The sequence below is a fragment of the Ilyonectria robusta genome (assembly GCF_021365365.1).
Source record: "Ilyonectria robusta strain PMI_751 chromosome Unknown BGZ61scaffold_4, whole genome shotgun sequence".
Classification (NCBI taxonomy): Eukaryota; Fungi; Ascomycota; class Sordariomycetes; order Hypocreales; family Nectriaceae; genus Ilyonectria; species Ilyonectria robusta.
The window spans coordinates 834,693-861,118 of record NW_025764438.1 but is presented as its reverse complement, the minus strand read 5'-3'; the positions used below and the strand labels follow the sequence as shown (position 1 = coordinate 861,118).

At 55.0% G+C, this 26,426-nt stretch overlaps 8 protein-coding genes across 8 annotated transcripts; 5 read left to right on the top strand and 3 right to left on the bottom strand.

The window, feature by feature from the left end:
* Positions 1 to 418: 418 nt before the first annotated feature.
* BGZ61DRAFT_528808 (DNA-directed RNA polymerase) lies at positions 419 to 982 on the top strand (the record flags this gene model as incomplete). The annotated part of the gene is made up of 4 exons (XM_046253312.1): positions 419 to 462; positions 515 to 573; positions 623 to 733; positions 786 to 982. The coding sequence occupies 4 exons, from the start codon at positions 419 to 421 to the stop codon at positions 980 to 982; spliced, it is 411 nt and encodes a 136-aa protein (XP_046108315.1).
* A 318-nt stretch (positions 983 to 1,300) lies between these two features.
* On the bottom strand, positions 1,301 to 1,831 carry BGZ61DRAFT_528807 (LSM domain-containing protein; the record flags this gene model as incomplete). Its single annotated transcript, XM_046253311.1, has 6 exons — positions 1,301 to 1,339; positions 1,398 to 1,461; positions 1,516 to 1,543; positions 1,596 to 1,634; positions 1,687 to 1,743; positions 1,807 to 1,831. The coding sequence occupies 6 exons, from the start codon at positions 1,829 to 1,831 to the stop codon at positions 1,301 to 1,303; spliced, it is 252 nt and encodes an 83-aa protein (XP_046108314.1).
* Positions 1,832 to 2,419: 588 nt separating this feature from the next.
* On the top strand, positions 2,420 to 4,084 carry BGZ61DRAFT_344039 (ribonuclease H-like domain-containing protein; the record flags this gene model as incomplete). Its single annotated transcript, XM_046239657.1, has 2 exons — positions 2,420 to 3,434; positions 3,483 to 4,084. The coding sequence occupies 2 exons, from the start codon at positions 2,420 to 2,422 to the stop codon at positions 4,082 to 4,084; spliced, it is 1,617 nt and encodes a 538-aa protein (XP_046108313.1).
* A 152-nt stretch (positions 4,085 to 4,236) lies between these two features.
* On the bottom strand, positions 4,237 to 5,716 carry BGZ61DRAFT_344008 (WD40-repeat-containing domain protein; the record flags this gene model as incomplete). Its single annotated transcript, XM_046239654.1, has 2 exons — positions 4,237 to 5,547; positions 5,603 to 5,716. 2 exons carry the CDS (start codon positions 5,714 to 5,716, stop codon positions 4,237 to 4,239), a joined length of 1,425 nt encoding a protein of 474 aa, XP_046108312.1.
* Positions 5,717 to 9,101: 3,385 nt separating this feature from the next.
* Positions 9,102 to 11,465, top strand: BGZ61DRAFT_344329 (glycogen synthase; the record flags this gene model as incomplete). Its single annotated transcript, XM_046239688.1, has 5 exons — positions 9,102 to 9,186; positions 9,256 to 9,353; positions 9,409 to 9,684; positions 9,736 to 11,291; positions 11,348 to 11,465. The coding sequence occupies 5 exons, from the start codon at positions 9,102 to 9,104 to the stop codon at positions 11,463 to 11,465; spliced, it is 2,133 nt and encodes a 710-aa protein (XP_046108311.1).
* Positions 11,466 to 17,470: 6,005 nt separating this feature from the next.
* On the bottom strand, positions 17,471 to 18,652 carry BGZ61DRAFT_528803 (uncharacterized protein; the record flags this gene model as incomplete). The annotated part of the gene is made up of 1 exon (XM_046253310.1): positions 17,471 to 18,652. One exon carries the CDS (start codon positions 18,650 to 18,652, stop codon positions 17,471 to 17,473), a length of 1,182 nt encoding a protein of 393 aa, XP_046108310.1.
* A 1,450-nt stretch (positions 18,653 to 20,102) lies between these two features.
* BGZ61DRAFT_444760 (uncharacterized protein) lies at positions 20,103 to 21,064 on the top strand. Its single transcript, XM_046244996.1, has one exon. It carries the CDS (start codon positions 20,140 to 20,142, stop codon positions 20,629 to 20,631), a length of 492 nt encoding a protein of 163 aa, XP_046108309.1. The 5' UTR covers positions 20,103 to 20,139; the 3' UTR covers positions 20,632 to 21,064.
* An 874-nt stretch (positions 21,065 to 21,938) lies between these two features.
* Positions 21,939 to 22,950, top strand: BGZ61DRAFT_474195 (uncharacterized protein; the record flags this gene model as incomplete). The annotated part of the gene is made up of 2 exons (XM_046248551.1): positions 21,939 to 22,524; positions 22,580 to 22,950. The coding sequence occupies 2 exons, from the start codon at positions 21,939 to 21,941 to the stop codon at positions 22,948 to 22,950; spliced, it is 957 nt and encodes a 318-aa protein (XP_046108308.1).
* Between the last annotated feature and the right edge of the window lie 3,476 nt (positions 22,951 to 26,426).

The window sequence follows — 26,426 nt, the reverse complement described above, 5'->3', positions numbered from 1 at the left end:
AGCCTATCGCCAACACCCTGGGCCTCCCGCTTCCTTTGGACCCGGAAAACCCATGGAAGAAGGGTTTGACCCAGAGCCGGCGAATCGACCGGCGCAGGCCTCCGGGATGGACGGAGAGGTGACAGCAGTTACCTCCAAACAAGTCGTTCATACCCAGGTCATCTTTATTGGTGCAAACAACCAGATTGGGTGCTCAGATCCCCCATTGAGAGGGTTTGCTGAGCCTGCTGATGTCCACTCTGGTCGCATTTAATAACCTGCTCGTCACTTGCCACTCCTGCCAGGTGGTGCCAGGTGCCAGCAATCATCTCGCCTCAACACGGCTTTCTATCTTCACCAAAACACCTGCTTTAGAATCGACACACATTCCCTGCTACCTCCCTCCACTCCGCTCGAACCAGGAACTGCTATTATCACCATGGCCGGTGGAAACCCCAAGCACTTCAACCTTCAGGACGACCCGTTATGTTTCTTGAAGTGACATCTTAAGGACCAAAGCTGACGTCCGAGACAGTTTCGAGCTCTTCCTCCTCGGAGACGGCGAGAAGAAGATTGAAGAGAAGGTTTACTCTGGTGGGTTACACCCAGGACACTGCTACTTCATCCTAACACCGTGCGACAGGCATGTCTAACACCTCCGATTTCGTGCTCAAGAAGGAGGACCACACCCTCGGTAACCTTCTCTCCGAGCATCTCAAGGCTCATCCTAATGTCTACATGGCCGGATATAAGAGTGAACACTGCCGCCATCTTGAATTCCCACACGCGCTCACCTTTTTTCCCAGTTGCTCACCCCAACGTCCCGGAGCTCTTCATCCGTGTCCAGACGGATGGCACCATCACGCCCCGCGACGTGTTTACGTCCGTCTGTGAGAAACTCATCAACCAACTCGAGATGCTGCATCAAGAGTTCACACGAGAGTGGGAGCTGAGACGTATCACCAACACAGGAGAGCAGGGCAATATGCAGAATGGTCACTAAGCGGAGCAATGACAGAATGGACATCCCTACGTGGACACGACTCCATGGGCGGCAGGCGTTGGGGACTTAATGTTACTTCTTTTCAGTAAAAAATTGGGAAAACGATACGAGTTCAAGATCAAAAGGATTCATTATCCTGCGGCTGTTGCGCGTTTTGGCGCGGATGCATGAGCGACATATGTATGCTCAAAAGCTACATGTTAAGTAACACTGGCACACATTGCGTGAGAGGCTTCAATTTTGTGTGGCTCTCATCCCATTTGAATCCCGAGGTAGATTATGCTCGATATGATGCTTTCATCTCGTTCATCTTATCGTTCAAGCACCTCCCTCTGGCCCCTCACCTCCGGGGATCAACTGAGGCCCGACAGTTAGCATATAGGTCATCTAAGGTAGATACGAGCGAGGGATGTACCATGCAAATGTTGTTTCCGTTTAATAGGATTTTGGGTAGCTTGTTATGATTTCCAGAGTAGTCACTGCTTCGTTAGTCTCATTTGCCGGGATCACGGTATAGAGAAGTCGGTGCGTACAATTCAGTCACATCCTCCAGCACCATGTCTGCCATGAGTTAGTATATAAACATGTGAGTGATTCATATGTTATTACTCACTGACGTAGTCATCGAAACCAAGGAGAGTCCCACTGAATTCTATCACAGTCCATCAGCAACGGCAGGAACACAACTGAGCGGTTCGTCTCACCCTTATCTCCCTTCATGATGACCCAGATCCTGGAGCCAACGCACTTGTCGATGAGCTCTGGCTAAATGTTAGCGGATGCAGAGATGCGCCAGCTGGGTGCCGCCATTGCGGGTGGCTCACCGAGGGGCAGCAACTGAGAAGCCATGGCGAATGTGTTTGTGTGGATCAGATATTGGCGGTCGGGCAGTGTTGTGACGGTCAGTTGTCCGAGATACACTCAAAGGTCCTCGGTCAGGCGTCCCTTGGAAATACTGCAGCTCTGAATTATCGCCGGTCCTTGTTTGTCGTGGAATATTCCGTCGATGTCGCCCAAACTGTCGCAAAGTGGGATGGAGATGCAAGGGTCGAGGTGAGCACGTCCCCACGTGAGCCCGCGGGCCTGACTAAGCAGATGCGTCAACCAACAGACGACGCCACGCCAATGGTCGTGAATAACAGCAGCGAACATCGACCCCGTTCAGGACGTGGCTGCCTGGGTCCAATATAGCGCGCGCACGCTCAGGTCATGGTCATTTGTCGCGATGGCCATTCAGTGCTGACTGCGGCGGGATCTTCATCATCTTCTTCAATGACCTATCACAAAGGACGGGCGACTATTGCTGGCAATGTAATCAGACCCGCCAAGAGACCTCATCCACTGTTGTCACATACGAGGTTAGATGGCGCCTGGCCGTTCCTCTTCTCCCAACCGTTATTCTGACACAGCCATGAATTTAGACGATACAAACCCACCATGTCGTCCCCCTCTCAAAACCAACTATGGAATCCAACCTGTGGCATCCGGTTCTCTCCGAGGAGCAAAACCCCTCCCCTCTACCCCCTCCTAGATGTGCCTCGATTTCTCCATGCCACAAACTTCAACGCCAGAAATTCCGTCCAACCCATTGATGTTGGTTTGGAGGATTTTGGCGACGATGAGCAGTTCGAACTTGATGCTGCCGAATGGTTCGATCAACAAGATGTACTGGCGTCCGCGGCGCGGCTAGCACAAGGCATCCAAGACCCCCAGAAACCCCAGAAACCCGAGGATATCACAAAAGTGACAAGTGATCCTTCTACTGAAACAAAGGACAATGCCAAGACGGAAAAGGAAGTTCTCCCCCCACTGACTTCCCTGGACTACAACATCTCCTCTGAGCTATTCCAAGCTGCTCGGAAGAAGAAAGAGGGCACCCTTGGATCCTTCTGGTCTCATGACATGTACCAACGCATCCACAGTGATGGTTCAGTTCAGAAGGTGAAAGTCCACTACTGCACGAGCAAACACAGCATGGAACACGTCTGCCAGCAGTATTTCCTAGGCGAGAAGGTGCTCGGATTCGACCTAGAATGGATGGCTTATGTGACAAAAGCTGCGGGGCCTCGCCAAAACGTCTCTCTCATCCAAATCGCGAGTCCCAGCCGCATAGCCCTCTTTCACGTCGCCCTGTTTATTAAAGACGACTTTATTGGCCCGATATTCCGACAGATTATGGAAGATGAGGGCGTGACTAAAGCCGGCGTAAACATCCAGGGCGACTGCACAAGGCTCAAGACTTTTTTCGACATCGAGACAAAGGGCATCTTCGAGCTTAGCCATCTCTACAAAGTTGTCAAATACTCAAAAGAGAACAAGTTGAATATTGTCAACAGGGTTCCTGTTGCTATGGCTGTCCAGGTACAGGATTGTCTTCGTCTTCCCTTGTATAAGGGGCCATCAGTCCGCACAAGCAACTGGATGAAGGCCCTGAATGCTGCCCAGATATCGTGTAAGTTTAACCTATAACTTCTCGCTACTACTTACTAATAATAATCAGATTCCGCTTCAGATGCCTACGCTGGGATTCAGCTATACCACGTTTTGGAACAGGAGCGAGAGAATCTCGACCCGTGTCCTCCGCGACCAGAGTTCGCTGAGAAACGCCTGCCAATCAAAATGGCGGAGGTGGTCGATATCGATGACGGCGCGGAGATCGATCTGTCCATCACAGAGGTTGAAGATGCGCCGGAACTTGTGGCTGAAGCAAAAAAGCCCCAAGAAATCATCGCAGTCCCTAAACCAAAGACAAAACTGAAAGAAAGGGACTCTCGCATCACTGCTGCCGATGTCGAACTCGAATTATACCGCTCACGGAAGAACAAACAACTCTCAGTGTCCCCCTCTGCCCTCCGTACCTACTACATCTGGCACGGTAATAAAAATCTCAAACCCGAATCTATCGCCAAACTTCTACGCGAACCGCCTCTAAAAACGAACACAGTCGTGACGTATATACTTGACGCCATCGCTTTTGAGAAGTTACCATTCTCTAAGGAGCGACTGAGAAGCGAAGTTTTATCCTTTCTCTCGGCGAACTCGTTTCTTCAGGGAAAGTACAAAGCGCTGATGCAGGAGGCCCAGATGGCGAAGGAGACTTGAGAATTTGTATTGGCGTATCATTTGGACGAAATGCCTTGGTGCTATTGGATGCTGTCACTCGCGGAATGCAATTGCTTGCTGGGATAGAAAAGGATACCCTTGGATTCTTGTTATCATAACCGATTTCGCCATTGAATTTTCCATGTCTAAATCTATTCGGATAGCAGACCCCTTCCTCGGTTGATCTGAACCTTTTTGTCCTCGCCGCCGCTCACGATGCCCCAAGTCTTGTCCCAAACCACGCTCAACACCTTGGCACCGTCGCCTGACGGCGGCAGCTTCTTGCCCTTGAGCCACTCTCTGCCAATGGTATACACGGGCTCGCTGACGCTACCGCTGCCTTCCTCAGAGGTTCCCCTGCGCACGCTGCGCAAGTCCCACACTCGGCATGTGCTGTCGTGGGAGCCGGATACAAGCGAGTGCTCGTTCTCGGGCGAGGGCGCCAGCGACACGACCATGTTGACGTGGCCGCGCAGCGTCATGGCTGAAGTGGCAGAAGCGGACTCACGGGGGTCCAGCAGCGTGATGTGTCGAGCGGATGAACCCGCGGCGATCAGCGAGGAGCCTGGGAGGGCGGTTGCGCAGAGGATAGGGTGCATGGTCGTTAACCGGCTAACCTCGCGCTGTGTGGTCAAATCGAGAGTCCTGACGGTGTGATCCTTTGAGGCTGAGTAGGCCACAGTCGCGTCGTTGGGGTGGAAAATAGCAGCAGTGACAGGGTCGTCGTGAACGGAGATCATGGCAAGGGGGCCTCGCTGAGCGGTGTTGGCCGCGCTCGAGATCTTAGCACGCTTGGTGCTGTGTGCTGAAGGCAAGCTCTCGGGGTCGGCTTGGGGCGCGGTGCGTTTTGAAGACGACCACAGACCAATGCGGCCATCGGAAGAGGCTGTGAGGATTCGCTTGGTAGCGCCGTTGACGTCGAGGCTGAGAATATCCTTCTCATGCCCCCAGAGCTCCATGTTGGACTTGAGAGCGCCGGAGAAACCATCATCAGATTCGCTGTAGTCCCAGACGATGACCTTTCGGTCCAATCCGGCCGAGACGAGCTGCTTCTGTGACACCCACTTGACAGCGTTGACTCTTTGGGTGTGGCCACCAGTCTTGGATATCGCAATTGCATCGCCAGAAGGATTCCAGACTCTCACGAGGCCATCATAGGACGCACTAGCCACTCTCTCTCGCACATTGGCATCGCCGGCCAGGATACCGGCAGCAGAAGTCGCCGACAGGACATCCACACCGCCAACCCAGTCGTCATGTTCGAAGCTTGCCTCGTAGACCGGGGGCAGCAGACTGCGGACGTACTGAAGGACCAGGGTAGATTCCGAAGAGAGGCCGTTGGTCGTGAGGTATTCTTCGATAGAGGTGCGCAGAAAGGTGCCGTTGGCGAGGAAGTCGAGGGGGACGGGGGAGGAGGTGTTGAGCATAGACTCGGAGTTGACGATACGGGAGAGGCCATATCGCTTGATGTCTGACAATTGCGTCAGATTAGGGAATTTGGGGAGGGGCTATTTGTACGGATATGATTGCCAACATACCAGCGGGGACAAGGAGTTGTTGTCTCGACTCTGGGAGCACCAGGTCCTGCTCCGAGGTCGTGAAGACGACCTTCACCTGCGCGATGTCGCCCATCTTGAGCAACGAATTTCTGGAAACAGAATTTCGGCCTTAGAAACGTGACGAAGAAGCGAACAGATCACGGCTGTTCACGAGGAGCTACGGTGGCTCCGGGTATCTTAGATGTCGTAGGCGCAGGTATATTCTGGCGAGGCCGGTCGCAGAAATGGGTGGGCTTTCAGAAAAATTTGGAAAAATTGACAGCCTTGCAAAAATGCGCCCCACCGCGGGGCGGTTCATTGAGCCGCTTGACCAATCATGATTAACACCAGCACAAGGCTGAAGATTTGCAAAAACGGTACGTACCCTCGTACTTGACTGATCTCTGCTCCTGGTCGAGTCGCGCTGGACGATTAGTGATAAGGCAGGTCTAAGAATAAGCCGTCGAAAAGCTCCCTTCCAAACCCCGTGCAGGAGCTGAAGTGAGACTTATCGCAAGACTTCAATTCACCGCCATTGAGGGATTGTTGCCCAACCGGTAGTGATTGGCCTGATCAGAATCGGGCTGCGGCCTGGGCTCTTGCTTTGGCCCTTGCCGGAGTTTGAATGCGCCGGTTGGTGCCAATGCAAAGCAGTAAGGGATGAGAATCAAAATATTTCGCCAACGACGGAGAGGAATTTTAATGGGATTTTTGTTGGCCGCTCATTTTGATCCGATTCATGCGGCTGCTGAATATGCGCCACACGGGACAGGTTCGACCTGTAACTGTTGTAAATGGCCAAGACCCGCAAAAGGATGATCTTGCATTGCGGTGAGCTAGGCATCCAGACATGAGGGAGAACTACCGAGACGATTTTCATTCTTACGATTTGATGCTGGTACTGTTGAGTTTTCTCACTAGCAATAGTGTGGACCGGTAGTCCCGGGTTGTTTCAACTCGATCTTGGGGAAGTGAGGTACATCCATTGCCCTAGCTTGGCGATTCCGACTGTGTCGATCTTATCTACGGGGCGAGGAGGAAACGGGTTATGTAAGGCAAGACATTCCAGAGAAGAAGCTTCTGCGGTGAAATACAACATATTCCAAGCTGCCCCTGGCGCGAAGTGAGCGGTTGTTGCCGTGTTACGTGGATGGAGGCAGGTATTTCCACCAACGAAGCTTTCCCGGTTTCGGGAAGATGCCATCCGGAAATGGGGCATCTCGGCGGATGCGTGGGGTTCGAGGAGAGCCAACAGTTTTGCTTTTCTTTTACCCAACGTGCGGTGCAAAGCAAGTCAGATAGTGGACAGCAACGCTCGTTCAAGGGCCTCCAAAGAGGCCAACGAAGCAGTGGTGAGACATCGGAGGGAGCGATAGCGGAGCGTGTGATGGCTAGAACCCAGGAGAATGGATGGCGCAAGAGCAATGGCATTTTGTTGGAATGCCAAAATCCTTTTTCTTTTTTCTTTTTTCATGTTATACAGAAAGCGAGAAGTAGCAAAGGGACGCAGAATAACCGGCATCCTGCGTGCGTGTGCAGGAAATATGACGCTTGTGACGCAGGCGTCGGCAGGGATGGGCAACTGCATGTCAGGCTGGTCAGCTCCGATGTAGTCGTCGTCGGTCGCGATGTAAGTAAGTACGTTGCGCCGAAAGTCGTGCGGGTTAGTTGGTGCATGACTGAACCCTAAAGCGGTGTGTCGTGCACTAACAACATGGGAGCAAGGAGCACCCGACTGCTCAGCTATCATCCGTCCTCCTGAGTGGCGTTTCAAGCGAAGGGACGGGAAGCTAGAGGGCGCCGTCGAGGTGGAGGAGGGAGAAAGGAGGAGGGCCTCGCGGCGTGGTTGGCATTCCCCCGCATTCCATTTCGTCATCCCGGTCCGTCCAAGGTGTGCTAGAGCATGCAGGCAACCAAAGACAACCTCGCATTGCAGAGGTGACTAGCACCATTCTGTGTGTTGCCGCAATGCCATCTGTGTTCTTGGCTTGTGGTTGCCACGGGACAAATCCCGCCGAAAAAGGAGCGTTGCCAGCGAGCTCTTTATGGACTAGGAGAAGGCGAAGCGAGGGTTTACTTGCTTGCCTGCATTGACTGCATGTGGCGCCCAACAAGATGCAGAGGTCCCAGCCACCAGTTACCGTCGAGGACAACCAGGGCTTCATTCTCGATGGTTGGGTGCTGCTAGCGTGCGAGCGATGGACCGAGAACCGAACAGGACGACTCGAAGAGAGAGGAAACAATAGGAACAAACAGCGCAATCCTCGTGAATCTGGCGCCGACCCGGAGATTTCACTGAAACAACAAAACCTGGCTCTGTTGAGGGCCTCGGCTCACCGAGGCGGGGACGGTGGCGCCAGAGGTCTGAGGGGTGAAGCGATGGGAAATGGGGGGCCATCCGGCCAAGGACATCCGACCAAGCACATGGATGCATCGGCTGGCATCCCATCGGCAGGCATGGGGAGAGATCGGGTGGCGGGTTGAGTCTTGTTTATTGTGGGCGAGGGCAAGATGGAGTAAGATGGAGCAAAAACGGATGGGAACTGGGCAGCGGCGAGTTGGAGTCTCCGCGGATGTCCTGGGCGCTGAGGTGCATGCTCCACTGAAGCTCTGGGGAGCTTGGGCGGGGCGCTTGGGGCATTTGGGGCATTTTGGGACCCAAAATCAGCCCTCGACGAACGGTTGTGGCGACCGTGGGGGGGGGCCCGTTGCTTGGTAGCGGGCCCCCCTGGACTACCCACTGGAGTTCTGGAGCTCGCTAGCGCAACAACAGGTCAATCAACAGCTGCATCGTGTAGCGGGCTCCAGGGAGCTAAAGTACATGACGGACCGAACCACCACCTCCCAAAACCTCTGGACTGTCACCTGCCCACGCCGCTCGCTTCCCCCCTCACTCCCACACGTTCGCTCGCTGGCTGTGGCACTCAGGCCCTCAGGCACTCACTCGCTCGCCCTCTCCGCCGACGCTCCGTCGCCCTCCTCTCCTTCTTGCTCTTCTTCTCCTCCCGCTCCTTTTTTTTCTCCCAGCCATCATCTCGTCTCCCGGTGTCACTACTGCTCCAATTCTCCAATCTCCTCCTCGTCAAAGCGCGTGAAATCCCAGACGTCCGGTTCTGCGCCCCTCCGGCACCCTGCTCCTGCGCTCAACAAACCCTGTTCGCTCTCGCGTGCAGATCCAAGCGCATCCAGTAGCGCCTGTGACGCAACCTCACCACTACCTCCTCCTCTTGGTCGTCCGCCACCGACCGACTCTGACCTGGCCTCTTTGCTCCTTAAACCCTTCCAATTGGGTTCTCCAGACAGCTCTTCAGCTTCATCGTCACCCAGAATTCTTACTTCCCTCCCTTTGGTCTCCCTGACGTGCCGTGTCGCGATCCCTCGCCCGCCTTCTATATCCAGCCATCCAGCCGCCTGCACCATCGTCAGATCATCTACGCCTGACCCCTCAACACTCCACGTCCCCAACGACAGAAATCGCCATGGGTTCCGACGGCGAAGTGTCACCGACTCGTGACATCAAGAACCACCTGCTCTTTGAGATTGCTACAGAGGTAGCCCATCGAGGTGAGCTTCCGCAAAACCCGCTCAACTCGCTCTTACCGTCCCTGTGCTGACCCGTTCTCTCGCGTGTAGTTGGTGGCATCTACTCCGTCATCAAGTCCAAAGCTCCGGTCACAACAGCCGAATATGGAGATCGCTACACTCTCATCGGTCCCCTCAACCACCAATCGGTGCGTCCTTGACCGAACTCTCCCTTTTTTGGACTGCGTCCACTGACAGTAGTAGGCTGCCGTCGAGGTGGAAGAGATGGAACCCACAAACCCAGAGATCGCCGCCACCATGCAGTCCATGAGGGACCGAGGAATCGGCATCATCTACGGTCGATGGCTCATTGAGGGTGCTCCCAGAGTCATTCTCATCGATACCAAGACTGCCTACGGTCATTTGGACGAGTGGAAGGCCGATTTGTGGAACGTTGCCAGCATTCCCTCGCCGCCTAGCGATGACGAGACCAATGAGACCATCGTCTTCGGCTACCTAGTCGCGTGGTTCCTGGGAGAGGTACTACCCATGATTCTTTTCCCTCCTCTCCTCAACTGACCCTCTATCTAGTTTGTCGTCCATGAGAAGAAAAAGGCCGTCATTGCCCATTTCCACGAGTGGTTGGCTGGTGTCGCCCTGCCCCTCGCCAAGAAGCGACGCATTGACATTACTACCATCTTCACGACCCACGCTACTCTTCTCGGCCGATACCTATGCGCCGGCTCCGTGGATTTCTACAACAACCTGCAGTGGTTTGATGTCGACGCCGAGGCTGGCAAGCGTGGTATTTACCACAGGTATTGCATCGAACGAGCCGCCGCCCACGCCTGTGATGTCTTCACCACCGTCTCCCACATTACCGCCTTTGAGTCTGAGCATCTGCTAAAACGAAAGCCTGATGGTGTCTTGCCCAATGGCCTCAATGTTACCAAGTTCTCCGCTGTCCACGAATTCCAGAACCTCCATCAGCAAGCCAAGGAAAAGATCCATGACTTTGTGCGAGGACACTTTTACGGTCACTACGATTTCGACATTGATAACACCCTGTACCTCTTCACTGCCGGCCGTTATGAGTTCCGAAACAAGGGTGTCGACATGTTTATCGAGTCTTTGGCCCGTCTCAACCACCGTCTCAAGGCCGCAGGAAGCAAGATCACGATTGTGGCCTTCATCATCATGCCTGCGCAGACTACTTCGCTTACTGTGGAGGCTCTCAAGGGTCAGGCTGTGATCAAGTCCCTGCGAGACACCACCCATGTCATTGAGCAGAGCATTGGACGCCGCATCTTTGAGCGATCTCTGAAGTGGCACGATGGTGACCCTATGCCCGATGAGAAGGAGCTCATTTCCGCTCAGGATCGAGTCCTACTCCGCCGTCGCCTCTTCGCCATGAAGCGAGGTGGACTTCCGCCCATCGTCACCCACAACATGGTCAACGATCACGAGGACCCGGTTTTGAACCAGATCCGACGAGTGCAGCTGTTCAACGACTCGACGGACCGAGTCAAGGTCATCTTCCACCCCGAGTTCCTCAACTCTGCCAACCCTGTTCTTCCCCTCGACTACGATGACTTCGTCCGAGGTTGCCATCTGGGCGTTTTCGCTTCCTACTATGAGCCTTGGGGATACACTCCCGCTGAGTGCACCGTCATGGGCGTGCCGAGCATCACCACTAACCTCTCCGGATTCGGATGCTACATGGAAGAGCTTATTGAGAACTCCAGCGACTACGGAATCTACATTGTGGACCGCCGCACCAAGGGTGTCGATGACTCTGTCAACCAGTTGACGTCTTTCATGTTCGACTTCTGCCAGAAGAGCCGCCGGCAGCGAATTAACCAGCGAAACCGCACGGAACGCCTGAGCGATCTCCTGGACTGGAAGCGAATGGGCATGGAGTACGTCAAGGCTCGACAATTGGCCCTTCGCCGTGCCTACCCCGACTCCTTCACCGGTGACGAGGAGGAAGACTTCATTCCCGGCGTCGAGCAGAAGATTTCACGCCCATTCTCTGTGCCTGGTTCTCCCCGAGACAGAACCGGTATGATGACCCCTGGCGATTTTGCTAGCCTGCAGGAAGGCCGCGAGGGCCTCAGCACCGAGGACTATGTCGCATGGAAGCTCCCGTATGTATACCCCTTTGTTTCCCTTGACAATTTTTTGTTTTATTAACAATTATTAGTGAGGAGGAAGATCCTGACGAGTACCCGTTCCCCCTGACACTGCGATCCAAGCAACCCATTCCTCACAGTCCCTCCGACAATATCCCACTGAACGGAACCGCAGGAGCCCCCCAGTGATGTGTACACCAGCAACAGCTTGAACCTTTAAGTAGAGCAAACAACCTTAGTGATGGTTAATGGGACGGAATCAGATGTTATTTATCATGTTTTATCAAAGATGGAGGGTGGGAAAGAGATGGGAATGGATTTTGCCTCCCGGGAAACTTGCATATGGCGGCTGATGTTTTGTTGTCATCCGCACTGTCGAATTACGCATTTGCCCTGGTCCTGTTGATACGTTGGGCCGTATGATAGGGGGGTGTATAATGAGCCGTTGATACGCAAAATCCTCTCGAGCTGTGCCATGTAAGCGTGTCCTAAAACGGCGTGAACTGGTTAGGAATAGTGACCGAGTTTCACAGGGGCATGTCGTTTAGCCCTTGCTTGCTTGCTGTTATTATCTACATCTTCTCTTGCATTGAATTTGTAGATCTACTATGTAGAGACGATACCCTGAGCTCTCCATCTCAGCAGCTTCACTCTCAATTTCGGCATAGGGTAGGGAAGGTTAATAAGGCCTTCACAAACTTAGAGCAAGGTCTCAACCATGGAAAAATGCATATTGACAGTACATGTACGGCCAGCAGCAATACTGGCTTCAAAGGCCAGCTACTAGGGACTGATCTGCATTTCAATTTTGCTACAGTTGACGATGACGTATCTCCTGAGGGTCCAGAAAGTGTAGCACAGTTTAATAGACTATAGAAGATATCTCTTCCTTTTGGGAGATTTGCCCTCGATATGCAGCTTAAAACCAGCGCCGCCTAGAAGCTCCAATTCATCTATAAATCTGTAACCGGTCGAGGCCTCCCACTAGGAATATACGCCAGCGGCACCGTATGGGTCCAGATGGCGCTGCGGATGTTGAACAGGGAGCCATACCTTCAGATCGACCGCAGGTGTCAATTTACAGAGTCCTTTGAGTCCTTTTTTATTTTATTTTGCATAAAGACACACGAATCCTTCTTTTAATAAAACTTCAGCAGCCCATACACGGCATTGGCTCATGGATACCGTGTAGTTCTTTGTTACCTACTTAGCTAGTGTGAATGTGGTATGGCATAACATCAAGCTGAGATCCTCAAGGGCTTCTTGTTCAACTATGATTGAGGTCCTACAATACAATGCAATACGACACAAATCTGGCCACTTTACATCAAGTGCCTCATATATAGCACCATAGCTAGTTAGGTCGAGCCGTAGTACGCTCAGCAATCTTGGAACTCTTGCCAGCCTTTGAAACGACGACTTACGCCACGGTGTGAGTTCACTCTAGGACCTGCCATAAAAACTGCTTCACTTAGCCATGAGTATGTTCTTCAACGTGTAGCAGTCGTCGATGTCGATGCCTCTATATTGCCTTCAGCCTCCAGGGTCCCATGAAGGCCAGCAACACTCCTCAGTTCATCAGTGGCAGTCTAGACCCCTCTTTGGATTCGTCCATGGTGGAGAAGTTGGTTAACAGAATTCCGGTGACGTGAAGCTGCGATCCTAGCAACGTTAGCAATGGAACTGTACGGTGGACCGACCCCATCGACCACTCTTAGGATGGTTGGATATACGAGGCCAACAAAGCCCTGCCTCTCGATGATAGTGTTTTCCAACACCGAAAGACCATACATCAAACAACGCATCAGCCGCCACCAAACATATCCGTCCCCTTGCTAGACTACCCGACTGTCAGAGTCTGGACTGCCAAACCCAACACTAACGTTCCGTGGTGGCAAGGACGTCGGCTCAGGCAGGACAAGCTATGAAAGACGCCTCGCCTATGTCCCATTGTACGCATGCGCCAGCCGATGCCACGTCCCCTCGACAGCAACCAAGCTCAGCAACGCTTTGGCAGAGTCTAGTACCACCAAAAGAGTACTATTATCGTAGTAGTGCTCTGACGGGAATCACATCCCAGTCGCTAATCGTTCTTCAAGGCCACCCTCAAATCTTCCTTTCACCTGAATCCGTCTCTATCTCCATCTCATCTGCTCCCCGCTGGACGTCGACATAGCCCACATCGGCATCTAGGATCATCGTGGCTCGGCTCACCCAGCGAGGGATCTCCATATCAGCTCACCATAGCTCAAACACCATCCTCCACACAGTTTGTTGCTCTCGCATCTTCTTCCCCTGGTAACCCGGCACAGACGTTTGGCGATGATCACTTCCCCCTACCGCGTAGTACAAATCTCCTCCTCAGACTAGCATCGCCAGGCCAAAGGCGCCACCCCGCTGAACGGCTTCGCCACGCATTTCCTCACAGTGCGGTGCCCCAAACAAACAGGAGAGTCCCCGGATTACGCACTCAATCCCCAACGGCCAGAGTGGAGAGAGCTTCGTTGATCGGTAATCGTCGGGAGGCCCAATTTGCCCCTCGCGGACTGTCGGTCGTGATAGGTGGGTTGGCCACCGGCGCGTCACTCTGTTTCATCTAGCAGAGGTACAATACGTTCCTAGACGTCGTCATCTGGTCCATTCGCAGATGAAGATCGGAGGGACTTTGCGTGTGTCGAGTTGATCACTGCCCTCGTATCACTGCCCTCGGAATGCCGGGTCCTTGAGTTGCAGCTAACGTCACGATACTGTATACTTGATCAGCATCCTTGATCAGCATCTGCCTTGGAGACCTTGGAGATTCTGCACTGTTGAAGTCTGCAGTACACCGCGCCACGGTACGGTACCAGGGCCGAATCCTTGTCTCAAAGGCGTTTCTGTGTCTCAGCTCTGGCCACATGCCCACGTTTGAGTCTAGCTGTCTCTGTTTACTCCGTCTACCGCTGTGGTGGGTGCTGTGCGGAAACACTGACGGAGTGAGCCGCGACGAAGCCATCCCATGACATCCTCCTCCCAGCCTCCATCTACGTATGTGGTAATACTGCTCCGTTTTCTTCTCGAACAATTTCCAGAACCTCACCGTTCATTGAGCTTCGTGACTAGTCCTCCCCGTCCGAGGAGGGGCAAACCCCTGGATCGTCCGAAGGCGTCGCGCCATTCAGCCGCCAACGAAATGACGAACGCCTCGTTAGCTTCAGCGACAGTGCCTGGCTAGCCGCTAGAAGCTAGCAGGGCCAAGAATCCCCCGCGCAGGCCCTCTCCCTCTCTCTTTTCCATCTCGCTAGTTCAGGTACCCGGATTCGCAGTGGAGATGATGGGCACCGGGATCACTCGAGGCTCTGGTGGGCAATCTTGCAGTACGGTCGACGCGGGAAGGATATTGATTACTCTTGCAGGTTGCAGGCGGTGCAACGGGGGTCAGGCCAGGTCGGTCGGGTCGACCGGCGGGCCTTTACGAGTTACAGACAGATAGATGCGGGCCAAGGGGGAGAGGGAGGCTGTCAGAGATGTCAGAGCCGTAACGTCGGGATGTGTGTGAACTATTCCTGGGAGAGGAGGATTGATCGGGGTTAGGTCTGAGGGTCAGAGGGTCTGGGCATCTAAGGGTCTGAGCATCTAAGCATCTAAGCATCTGAGCCTCTGAGCATCGGAAGACTTAAGCTAGTCGAACTGAAGCTGAAGCGGCGTCACGGTTCCAGAAGAATGAAGAATACGAGAGCATGTCGCGGACGGAGTAAAATGATCACCGGCCAGGGTCCTCTCTCACGTCTCCACGCAGTTGTACAGGTCCACTCCCACGTCCATGTCCACGCTCCAAGATGCAGAAGCTATGAGCACGCGGCTGGATTTTGGAAATGGCAGCGTGATCAAAGTCGCGCAATTAACGGAGCAGAACGAGAGCGTCATGGCCACGATCGGCTGTGACTACCGAGAGAGCAGTATCGACCATGCCCGATTGCGGACTGGCGCCTGCTCAATTCAACGGCGGTCAGAGCTGGGCTAAATGGCATCGGTGAAGCCAAGCCCGAAGCTGTCTCAGCAGGCCAATTCAGGCGATGCGGCTGTCGACGGCGCGAGGCTGCTTCGCTCAACAGATGACAATGGCTTGGTGATGGCTACAGTGTGCGCCGGCCATGTTGCGCCAACGCGGTACCTTGCAGCTTCTACGGTGGAGTTTGGCTCTGTCGGTAATCAAGCGTCCCGTCGGTGGGTGGGTTGACTACGCTCCACCGCAATTCCCAAGCCCCCAATTGCCCTACATGGAACGAAATGACGGCCAATTTGGGCGCCCTGCTTAATTGTGGCCGTTGGAAGTGACCCTTTTTTCTTTGTGCTCTGCCAACTGCTTCACCGTTGTTTTGCATTTGCGGTGGGTCGGTGGCTTGTGCTTTGATCCGCCTTCGTAGAGAAGATCTCAATTAGGACGCCGACGGAGCACCCCCCCTGGGCATTACGGAGGGAGGACAGACGGATGCAACCGATGGCCTGCACAAGCTGTCTTCTGGTAGCCGGTGCATCCACTGCATCGAGTCCCGTCTCTGTAGATAATTGATTCCGTAGTTTGTCGGCGGCCAGATCCAACCAGGCGGACGAACATGGCACACCTAACTTACGGCCTACGGACGGCCGCGTCAAGACGGGACGAGTCCGTTCGGCCATGGCTGCTCCTGCTCCGGCTCCGTATCCTGTCACCGTTCCTGCATCTGTCTGTTCCCCTGACGCAATCCCCATGCAGTCAGTCCCTCCAAAGGAAAGGAAGAACGAACAAACCCCCCGTCCGTCCCTGCCACTGAACCTGCCGTCACTTCCAGTATAAGTCAGAGTGTAACCCTCCTCCCACGGGCCCTTCCCACACCGCGAAAGCCAATTGGCCGCGAGGGCCCGCCACCTGACGTTCCCGAAGTAGTAATCGACGACCCCAACCTCCTGCTGGAACTAAAACGCCAGGCGAACCATTTACGCCGCCGCCCTGCGTCCCATGCGCCCATTCGCTGCGTGCCTGAGTCCAACTGTCAAACTGACCGCCAAAAGCCAGACTTCCCTTTGTCAGACGACAAGCCCAGGAACCAGAGGTGCAAGCTCAAGGAGCCAGAGGTCCGTCCGCAACATACGCAGTGCGTCCCTCAGCGCCGAAACGTCCACTTACACTATCCTCGTCTGGTGCCATTCCACATCCATCCACACATCACAACACAGATCAGATCAATTCGTCCCTTTTCATATTAAAACCATCATAACAGTCGTGGAAAATTAGACATTCAAACTCAATAACAAATTCGGCATGCCAACCATGCATGGCACCGCGACACACATCCCCGTAGCCTGCTTAGTGAAACTCCAATGTCTCTGCTTTCTTTTGTCTTCACAACACGCACAGTTCGCGCCATCCTCCCCGCCAAGATCTAGAAGCCAAAAGGAAGTCCCCAAGAAAAACTAGCACGTAGATACACCAACAAGTAAGGTCTCGCTTCGAGCCGCGCTTTGATCGCTTTCAAATGGGACTTGGGAAGAAGCGTCCATTAAACACATCATGCATTATTTCAGCGGGCACGGACAGATACATAGCACATGACGGACTTACGGATTTGCACGTACTGAAGTGTCCACAGCACGATGAGAACTAAGATCCCCCAAAAGTAATTACCAATTCGGCGCAGATGAGTGTCTCACGGAAGCAGTAAGTGAAGTGAAGGGGTCTTTCCATTTGGGAACAAGCAATCATGTCTGTGTTGGTATTGCGCGTGCGAAAACAGCTATCTTCCAATCCATGACTCTGACGGATGTGTTGCCCCTCGACCGGGTCGGTTCAACGACCTCGGCCTCATTAACAATTTATCTCAATAACGAAAGTGGCCTGTCCAGGGCGCTAACATGTATGCGTGTGTGTGTATGTTGCAAGGCGCCAAACTCCAGTCTTCCCCAAAAAAGCATTCGTAACCCAAAAGAGAAACGAGTGTCCCATGCCCAAACTCCGCCTCCTTTTGTTCCTGCCTGGTTGTCTTCCGACAAAAACAATGCGCCCTAAAAACCTTCCCAAGAAAAGAAAACCTCCCAGAAAGGGGATAAGTAAAAGATGATAAAGAAAAAGAGGACATAAAGAACAAAGCCAATATAACGCCGGTCCCAAGATGGAGATGTTGAACCCAGTCGTAATACGTCATACAATCAGAACATAAGCGCGATAATACTCTTGCTCATGCCTTGATACTCCGCCGTCGGGCGGAAGAGAAACCTTGTCGTAGGCGTTGCCGGGTGCCATTAGGAGTCATCGGGGATGCAGGTTCTGAGAGAGGAGAGATGGGCGACATGGGTGTCGTCTGGGCCCTTCGCTTCGCGGACATGACAATCTCGTGGTAAGTGACAGGTCCTCGGCTAACAGGCCGGGGGGCGGATTTAGGCTCGGGGGCCGGAGACTCCTCTCGAACCTGCTCCATGTGGGAGGACGGCGTGATGAACGACGGGAGGCTGTCTCGGGATAGAGAGGAGTGTTGGGTGATGAAGTGAGTGTTTAGGGAAGGCCTGCTGCGCTTCTTGACGAGGCTAAGCGTGCGCTTGAACATGCCTGTGGGCGTCTTGGGCGTCTTCAGGTCGCCATTGTTATGCTCTTCCTCCCGCTCAGTCTTGGTTGCGAATGGGTCAATGTTAAGGAAATGAGGTCTTTGCTTCTCGAGGCGGCTGCTGGGAAGCATGCTGCTAGTGCGGGGAGGGTGCATGATGGAAGACCGCACGGAGGAGCCAGAGGGGGAAGAGGACATGGAGACTCGGCGGTGGTCCATGATGGGCATTGTCGAAGTTCTCCGGAGGCGGCTGGGAGGTCGGGAAGAGGTCTCGCTAGAGCTGGGAGAGATAAATCGCCGAGGAAGGTCGACGATGGAGGGCTTGCCTGAGAAGATGACTGAGACCACGCGGGCGGTGTCCTCCTGGCTGCCCCGTCGAATAGCTGACTTCTGAGATTGCTCGCTGCTAGACTCGCACTCGAAGTCGGAGAAGTCGTCGGCGGATGAGGATGCGTCTTCCTCGGAGGAGAGGTAAACATCGTGGGGGGCGGATTGGGCCTTCAGAGGGGGCTGCTGGTCCTCCGCGATAAGTTTATGGGGAGTGAGGCCGTCGAGCATCCTTGAAGCTCGACGGGCACTCCTCTCAGGTAGGGCCGGAGCCTGCTCGGCGGTAGGTTGTCGCTGGCGCGGCATCATGTTGTGTGATAGTTGGTTGGGTTTTCGTGGAATCTCGTCGTCGGCGTCGTCGGAGTAAAGCGAAGGCGAGGTGGGTAGGGAATCTATAAGAGGGAGCGGTGATTGTTGGAGACACCGCGCAGCGGACTCTGGAACGTGCTCCCTTGGGAGTGTGTGGTCGGGAACAGGCAATGTCAAAGACATAACCGGCCTATTCACGATATTGAATTCCCGGGCCTGGGATAAAGAGTCTGAGGGAGGACTCAGACACTCCGACAAAGGGTGTGCGGTTTGAAGGGGGCTCTCGGTCGAGTTTTCGGATCCCGGATGTCGAAGTGACAAAGGAGACGAAGAACAGGATATGACAGGCCAAAGGGAAAAGGCGAAAGAATGTCGAGATAGAAGAAAAAGGGAAATGTGAAGCTCGATCTGTTCGGTGAACAGGTACAGGAACAGTGAACAAGAGCAGGAGATGTTTCAATTGAGGCGGCTGGGGAGCGCCAGACCATATGTATGAAATGGAGCGACGAGAGAGCGCAGCACGCAGCACGCAGCAGGTCCCATGGCCCAAGTCCCACGACCCATGTTCGCAAGACCCTTGTCCAGCCCACCAAGACCCAGGAGCAAGGGTTTTGGGTGCCCACCACGCCTGCCGCCACCTCCTGGTACGGTTGACGGATGGGAAGTTGGGAAGTTGGAAGGAGGGTCCCTGCAGTGTGAGCCGCGAGGACGCCGCACTGGGTACAGGGGAAGGTGGCAGGGGCCCTAGTCGCATCCGGTGGGGTGCTGGCCGGTGCTGGTGGGGACGGTGGGGCTGATGTCGTCGGGGCCGGGTAGATACGTACCTTCCCACGTCGTTGCTCGTGGCGCCCAAGGACCAAAGGGGGAAGGAGCCCAGCACAGCGTCGAGGTCGACCTGAAGGAAGCCACTGAGTCGGCAGCGAGCCTTGGCGCACTCATGGCTGCCCAGGGAGGCGTTTCATGTAAGAACAGGCCCCCAGCTGCTCATTCCAGCGGACGCGGTGGTGCACTGGTGGTGCACGAGGGCTCACCTGTGTCTGAACGCCTCCGGCATCAGAGCGTTTTGGAGCGGCGCCTCGTCTCTCAAGGGTCTCAGCCAGCGGTGCAGCGGTGCAGCGAAGCAGCGTGGGATCTGGGCCGCCGATGGATTGCGCTGGGCTCCAGTCACAGGCGAAGCTCCTCCGCAAGCTCTCCACCCGCCGTTGGTCAATACTTCCGTCCCTTCGCAGTCCGTCCGTCGGCACGGAGCCCACACGGAGCCTGTCCGAAGGTCGCCGGTATGAGTTCAACATTTCTTCCAGACGTCCAAAAGAATGCCGAACCCTGCATTGCCTCCCCAACATGCCTTACGTGGACTGACCCCCTAGCCCGTCCTCGGTGTTCTGGGTCCCGAGTCTGGCTTGCGTGTGTTTCGTACGAATACCAGAGCTTGGCTGGTGGCCCAGCTGACTGGCTGCCACATCAGTGACGATAGGTGTGGTTGACGGCCAACGCTGACTGGCTGGAAGACAGGACGGTTGACGAACTTGGGCAATGTACAGCCACCACAGCGCATGGTGCACCAGCCTCACTCACGCGCGGATATGCTGTCACTCACATCAGCTCCCTCTTGCACCTCGCTCTGCTATGCATTGACCGGATCTACATACTCGGTACGCGTACTCCGTGCAATGCTCGACCATGTCTCTGTCACGCTTCGGCTTTGTTCTGCCTTGCTCTGCCTTGCATCGCCGCCTTTGCTGGCCGCTCTCGTCATCGACATTGCCCGTCTCCAGCCCATCACCATCCTAATTCTTACCATAATCCTAAACACCTCAACCGTTCTCCGCTTTCATCATTCGTCGTCCATCATCTGCCCTCCATCAGCCTTGCTCCTCTTCCCACGTCCATCAGCGACGGCGTTACTCCTAATAGGGGTTTTCCCGTCCAGCCAGCCTTTGAAAGTGCATTGTCCATCGGCCACGCCATGCTGCCCATGCTGCCCATGCCTCCATCCATCCAACGAAACCGCCTGCCCTGAACAGTGCGGTCCCCATTCCCACTCCCACTCCCACCTTCAGGGTCCAGGGGCAGACGCCCACTGGCCAACGCGGCATACAGAGGCAAACCAGGAGACCAGACCAAAATCCGAATTTCTCCACTCTACAGTGACATTCTCTTGACCCTGGGCCAGGGGTTGTTTCCCTGAACCGTTTGGGGCTTTGTGTGTTCCAACGTCTGTCGTCAACCTCGATGCTTACTTTCGATGACGAGTCGTGATTGGGCATAATACTGAGTTATTATCTGGGCTTGGCATCTCACTGGCACATGGAACAGATTCCAGTGCGTTACTTGCTTGAGGAGGCAGCAGCAGCAAGATGGAAAGTTATGCACGGGCGCACACCATGATAGGTCGATGTCCTGGCTCCGTCGCGCAACTGGACACCGCTTTGTTGGAGCCCAGCGATGATCTGCACTTGTCACGCGAAAAGCAAGCCCCTCCCCGCCAAAGGAAGGCAACCCTTGAACGATCTCATGGGGCTTCTCGAGTCTGGAGGGTCCGTAATCTACGGGCGGTGACTGTTGAGTGAACTCAAAATCGTCATGACGAACTTCAATAATCTCATTATCTCGGGTGAGGGGCATACGTCAACTTGCTCCGAGATGACGGTCCTGTCATGTTGCATGAGATCCTGTTGTCAATCCTTCAGATAAAGTGCAGTATGCGGAAATGGAAAATCCTGATCCGTTCAGGGCTGGTGGATGGTGGATGGTGGATGGAGGATGATGGTTGGCAGTTGGGGGTCAATCGTTGGTGGTTAGTTGGTCGGCTTTTGAGCCATTGCCGCCCGTTCCTGGTGATCGGCCGCATGTTAGGCCCAGGTCCACGATTCGATTCGAATCGACTTGGCTCTAGCTGTGGCCCGGCGCCATGACTAAGGTCTGGCAGTTGGGCCTTTTTCAGCCAAGGGGTGGAAGGGGAGGGAGGGGGGGCCTCTGAGATGCTGTCTCCTGTGGGTTGTTGTAACTGTTTGTTGTAGACAGTTTACGTCGTCGATTGTGGACTGTGGACGGTGGGAGACACATACGGCACCACCACTAGCTAACCATCGACCTACGGCATCTGTGTGGATGTTGCAGAACTGCAGCTGGAGTCTTGCCAGTACGCCCTGCAACCATGGCGTCGCGTATCACATCCCACATCCACTACATCCACCAGACACAACGCAACCCCACACACCCACAGTCGACCAATCCCTCACCAGCGCATCATCCAGCCGCCATCCAGCTTGCCTGCTGAGCGAAGTCTACCCCGTGCTACGCCTGTATTTAGACAGATCGAGTCTCAGGCTCAGCGAACAGCATCGTCGAGTTCCGGCGAGGCAGACCAAGTCCGCAAAGGGGAGGCGTAAGCAGTCCCGTCGCGTTGTGTTGCGCGCATTTTGTGTGTGTGCACCAACCTCGCCAACACACGGTCCGTGGCCTAGAGATGCAAGTCGAGCGAAAACGATGCCGCTCGACGAGACACCAAGCCCAAGCCGAGTTGGCTGCGACTCTAAGACGTGCGCCAACTCCGGCCAGCTCACCAAAGCGGACTCGACTAAGGCAGGCACTTGCTGCAGTCTGCACAGAGCACTGGCGATCCCAAGGCCGCCATGCCCTCCATGCCCTGCGGCCATGCTCCGGCCCTGGTCAACAGCGGCTCTTGTTCGATTTTTTCCCTCGTCACCCTGCCCTCTCCCTCGCACGCGCATTAGGTGCGCTGCAGGAACTCGACAGGCACAATCGAGATTGGGCGACACTGGCCGTGAAGCGCTTCTCTTGGGCTCGTGGGGCGAGCAGACAAAAGTCGTCCGTTGGAGTGTCGTCGCCGGCGGTTCCACTGCCATCGTTGAGCCCTCGTTGGTCCGCCGCTGGCCAGCACCGCAATCGTACCAGCGCAGAGCGAGCACAATGCGCGAATCACGGCTCAGAGCGCCTTAGACGGCCTGCGTGTGCCAGACACCCGGCCATCCATCTTCTCGGCAGCCTCACGCCTCTTGGGCGCAGACCGACAGACCGACATTTAGGTCCCGGTAAGAGTTTTCATCTTCCGCACTCGTGTCCGGACCAAGCACCTCACCTTTCAAGGGCCATTTCAGTTGGCAGCAGATCATTTTCTCTCCCTGGTCTCGCCCTGGCCCTCGCCCTCTTCCCGAATGGCCTCATGCCTAGGTAGAGATAGCCGTGGGTACGGTACAGTGTGCACTTGCTTCTCCTTGCATCGTGACCAGATCCCCTACGAAAATTTTCCCCTTCCACTCTCCGACCCCCTGCCACAGAGCAAGCATGGGGATTTACAAGAGGCGACCGTCTTGTTGGCCCCCTCCCTCGTCTGCGTTTGCCTCTGCGACCCTGGCCCGTTGACACGTCCATCCGAAACCCCTTGCCATTCTGGTCTCAGGTTGGCCATCCTGGGTCGCCAAGCCAGCAAGGGTACCAATGAGCGCGCGGGGGTTTGATGATGAGACGTAGATCCTGTTGTCGCAGGTTCGTCTGATGGCGATGATTCCGGGCCGGAATAATTACAACTTACTTGTCCGTCCCGTATCGTCGCTTCGTCGTCTCGTCAGCGTCACCGTTGCTCGTTCCAGAATGCGATAAGGCCTTCGGAGCTGAGCGGTCCCTGAGATTTGCAGTACGGGTGCGTCGGGGCAAGATGCCAAATCGAAGCAAACTACGTGGTGCAGCAGCAGGATTGCCACTATGAAGATTGATTGACGGGTCTTAGGTCGAATGCCTGGCCGGCGTCTACGACGCAAACACGAAAGCCGCCCGCAAATGCAATTATCCTGCGACCCAGCTTACGACCTCTTATCGGCGCTCCAGGCTGATGATGATGGGCTCCCCAACGTAGCCCGGCGCATTAGAAGGCCAGCTGAGAGTCGTAGTGGCGGGGGCAGTACACAAACTAAAATGTCAACCTTCTTACACGAGACACCAGACCGGCGCGAACCAAGTCAGCATTGAGTTCGAGGTCGGCGATGGATGAAGGCAATCTCAGTGGCGCGGTCAACTGCACGGCGATCCCGCTGACAGTGGCCCGCTGATGGAGGTGGCGATGTTCAGGCTCTGCGACACGGAAACAACTGCCTTGGCCTTCCTTCTAATGCAAGAAGCATTGAAAGGATATCTCTACGATGCAAAAGCTGTGACAGTGTAATAGTGCGGACGGTGTGACAGGGATGTTTTCGGTGGGCTTTCTTTTTTCTCGGTTGAGTGTGGATTTGTGGATGTGTGGGTTTGGTCACCGTTCGACGGTCTGGCAGGCCCTTGCCTGGTCATGGCGTCATGGCTTCGGGTGCGATGCTGCGGGAGCACAACTCTACTTTCTTTTGTTCCCCACAACAGCTCCAGAGCCTCTGGAGTTGAGCCACACACTGCGAGTGGGTCCCCGTTCAAGCCACGTCCAAGCTGTTGCCGCTGCTGCAACAGCCACACACCCACAGCTCAAATCCAGCCTCCACAGTTGGCAACGGCTGATCCCTTCAACAGCCATTCCTAGCCCTGATTGGCCTAGCGCAATCTCAGTCTAAAAATGGCTGAGAGAGTGACCCAGATTTGGTCCTCGTGGAAGAGGCTGGTGAACAGCCACAGTTGAGGGGATTGGGAGGAACGAACTGCAAAGGTGGAACTGAGTTGAGACACACACGCCGACGTTCAGTCGACGTTCAGCCCAACCAGGCTAACTCAGACGAATCATGATGGATGCATTGTGTCGCGATATGTACAGTGCTGAGGAATACAGTGCTGAGGAATACAGTGCTGGATGTGCATCACATGGAGAGTAAGTCCCAACACACCAAGTGGTAGTGTGAGGTGAAGATGTGATCAAGACGCTCCGCACGGTTCAGATGCAACCCGATGACGCAGCTAGCCATCGACTCGTGGGTGACGGATTCCCAGCGATGCAACATGACAGAAACACGACCCGACGAGCGAAACTCCGATCCAGCACACCAAACCAGGACATGCCTCCTTCGCTATCCGCGTAGCACCCGACAGCTACCAAACACACTTGATGGGCCACGAGCAGAACCCGTGGCACCGGGAAGGCCCCGGATGATCGACAAACCCTCGGACCGCAGCGACCCCGCGACAGGAAACATCTTTCAAACCCAGGGCACCTCAAACTCGGGTATGGACGAGTAAGACGGGCAAGGGCGGGCGATTGCTATAGGCCTCGGAGCCATATCATCCCTTCTCATCCGCCCTTGGCCCCGCTTCGTTTGCGACTGTTCGCGTGTCACGTCTCTCCCTTTGCACAACGCATCATTGCTTCTGTATCTGCTTCTGCTTCGGTTTCTCTTTTGTTTCTGCTGCGCCCTCCACGGATGCTGCACACCACGACAATGCAGACAAGGGACTCGGATGTATTCCGTATAGTGCCTCTTCTGTCAGCTCCTCCTCTTCGTTGTTCCTTTTGCCCATTGGCCTTGTTCGTGCCCGTTTCGTCCGCCACCCCGCGCCGCACGCATGAACAAATAAACACTCCCCCTGTCGTAGTCTCCCTCACCAGCAGCAAAACGGCGCTCCGAAAACGTCACACGATTAAGCGACGAGCTCTTTAATGCACCGTGTACCACGTTCCTTTACTCGCCAACGGATCACACTCTACGTCGCCCCCGCGAAACGGTCCATTTTCGTAGGGGGGGAGGTTTCTGCCTCGGGCCTTGTCGGCGATCGACCTTCCCGCAACGCAAGGTGCCGCAGCAGGCGAGCAGATGAGATACGGCACAGTTTGGGGTTTGGGGTCCGGAGGAGGGAGGAGGAGGGAGGAAGGGCTGCGCCCCGCGGGTGCACGGAGGGCCGGTCGGCCCGTGTGGGGGCTTCCCGGAGGCGATGAGGCACGCTGCCGGCCCGTTCGGTTCCTGACCTTTGTGGGATGCGACTGGACGCAGCGGTAGAGGGCGGTAGTTGCAGGATGCAGTCCAGCTCCCGCGCGGGTCGGGGACGTGGGAAGTCATCGACATTCTGACTGCGTCTGATGTGGATGTACTGGGTACAGAAATAGAGAATGAGACGGTCGACGGGCGCAGGTGAGTGGTGGCGGTTCCGCGCCGGCGGCGACCAACCTTCCAGATGCTCAGCTGTCAGCGCGATAAACGCGCCACAAGGGCTATTTGTCACAGTCTTCGACACCCTCTTAGCCCCGACCGTGGACCAGTTAGACATGGAACCTACAGAGTCACCATACCAGCTGAAAGGCCGACAAACCGTCGCCGTCGAACCGATGCCAAGGAAGCACGCCTCCCAGGCCGTATGACAGCTCTTGTGGCCGCCAACGTGTGAATCGTAACTGCCCGTATTCGATCACGCCCACTGCTCACTACCGGCGCTGGCCCGCGGCTGTGCGGGTCATGCTGCTATTCTCGGGGTCGCTGTTCGCCGTCCAGCAAGCAGTCGTACACAGTACTGCGCTTGTCGGCTGCCAACACGAGAAGACGGGCGTTAGGCGGCCCCCACATGGCGCTGGCTGAGCCGCATTCTCCATTTCCTTCGTTCCTTGCGTGCACAGTGCATCAGAACTCTACGACTTTGAAAGAACAATAATTCGAGCGCGGTAAAGCCACGGCGATACGGTTGGTGCTTAGAAGTGTTGGTGGTAAACTGCTCTAAGCCGTGGGCGGGGCGGATAGGCTGTGTGTTTTTTTTGGGTGTGCGTTGGCGGCAGCCATGGAGAGGATCCAGAGGAACAGGAATGGGATGGGGATCCTGGGGCAAGTTTATTTTTGGAGAGTAAAGGCTGGGTGTTCGTGATGTTCCAAGGGCGAGCGCCTAATGACTCCTGGAGGATGAAGGAAATGGATATATTTGGTGTTTATCGGTTAGTCCAGGCAGGTTGGGTTGGGTTTAAGTTGACAGCTGGCCCAAGCCAGGACAAGGCCTTGTCACGAAGTGTGTGTGTGTGTGATCCGTGTGTGGCGAGGGCTTCGAA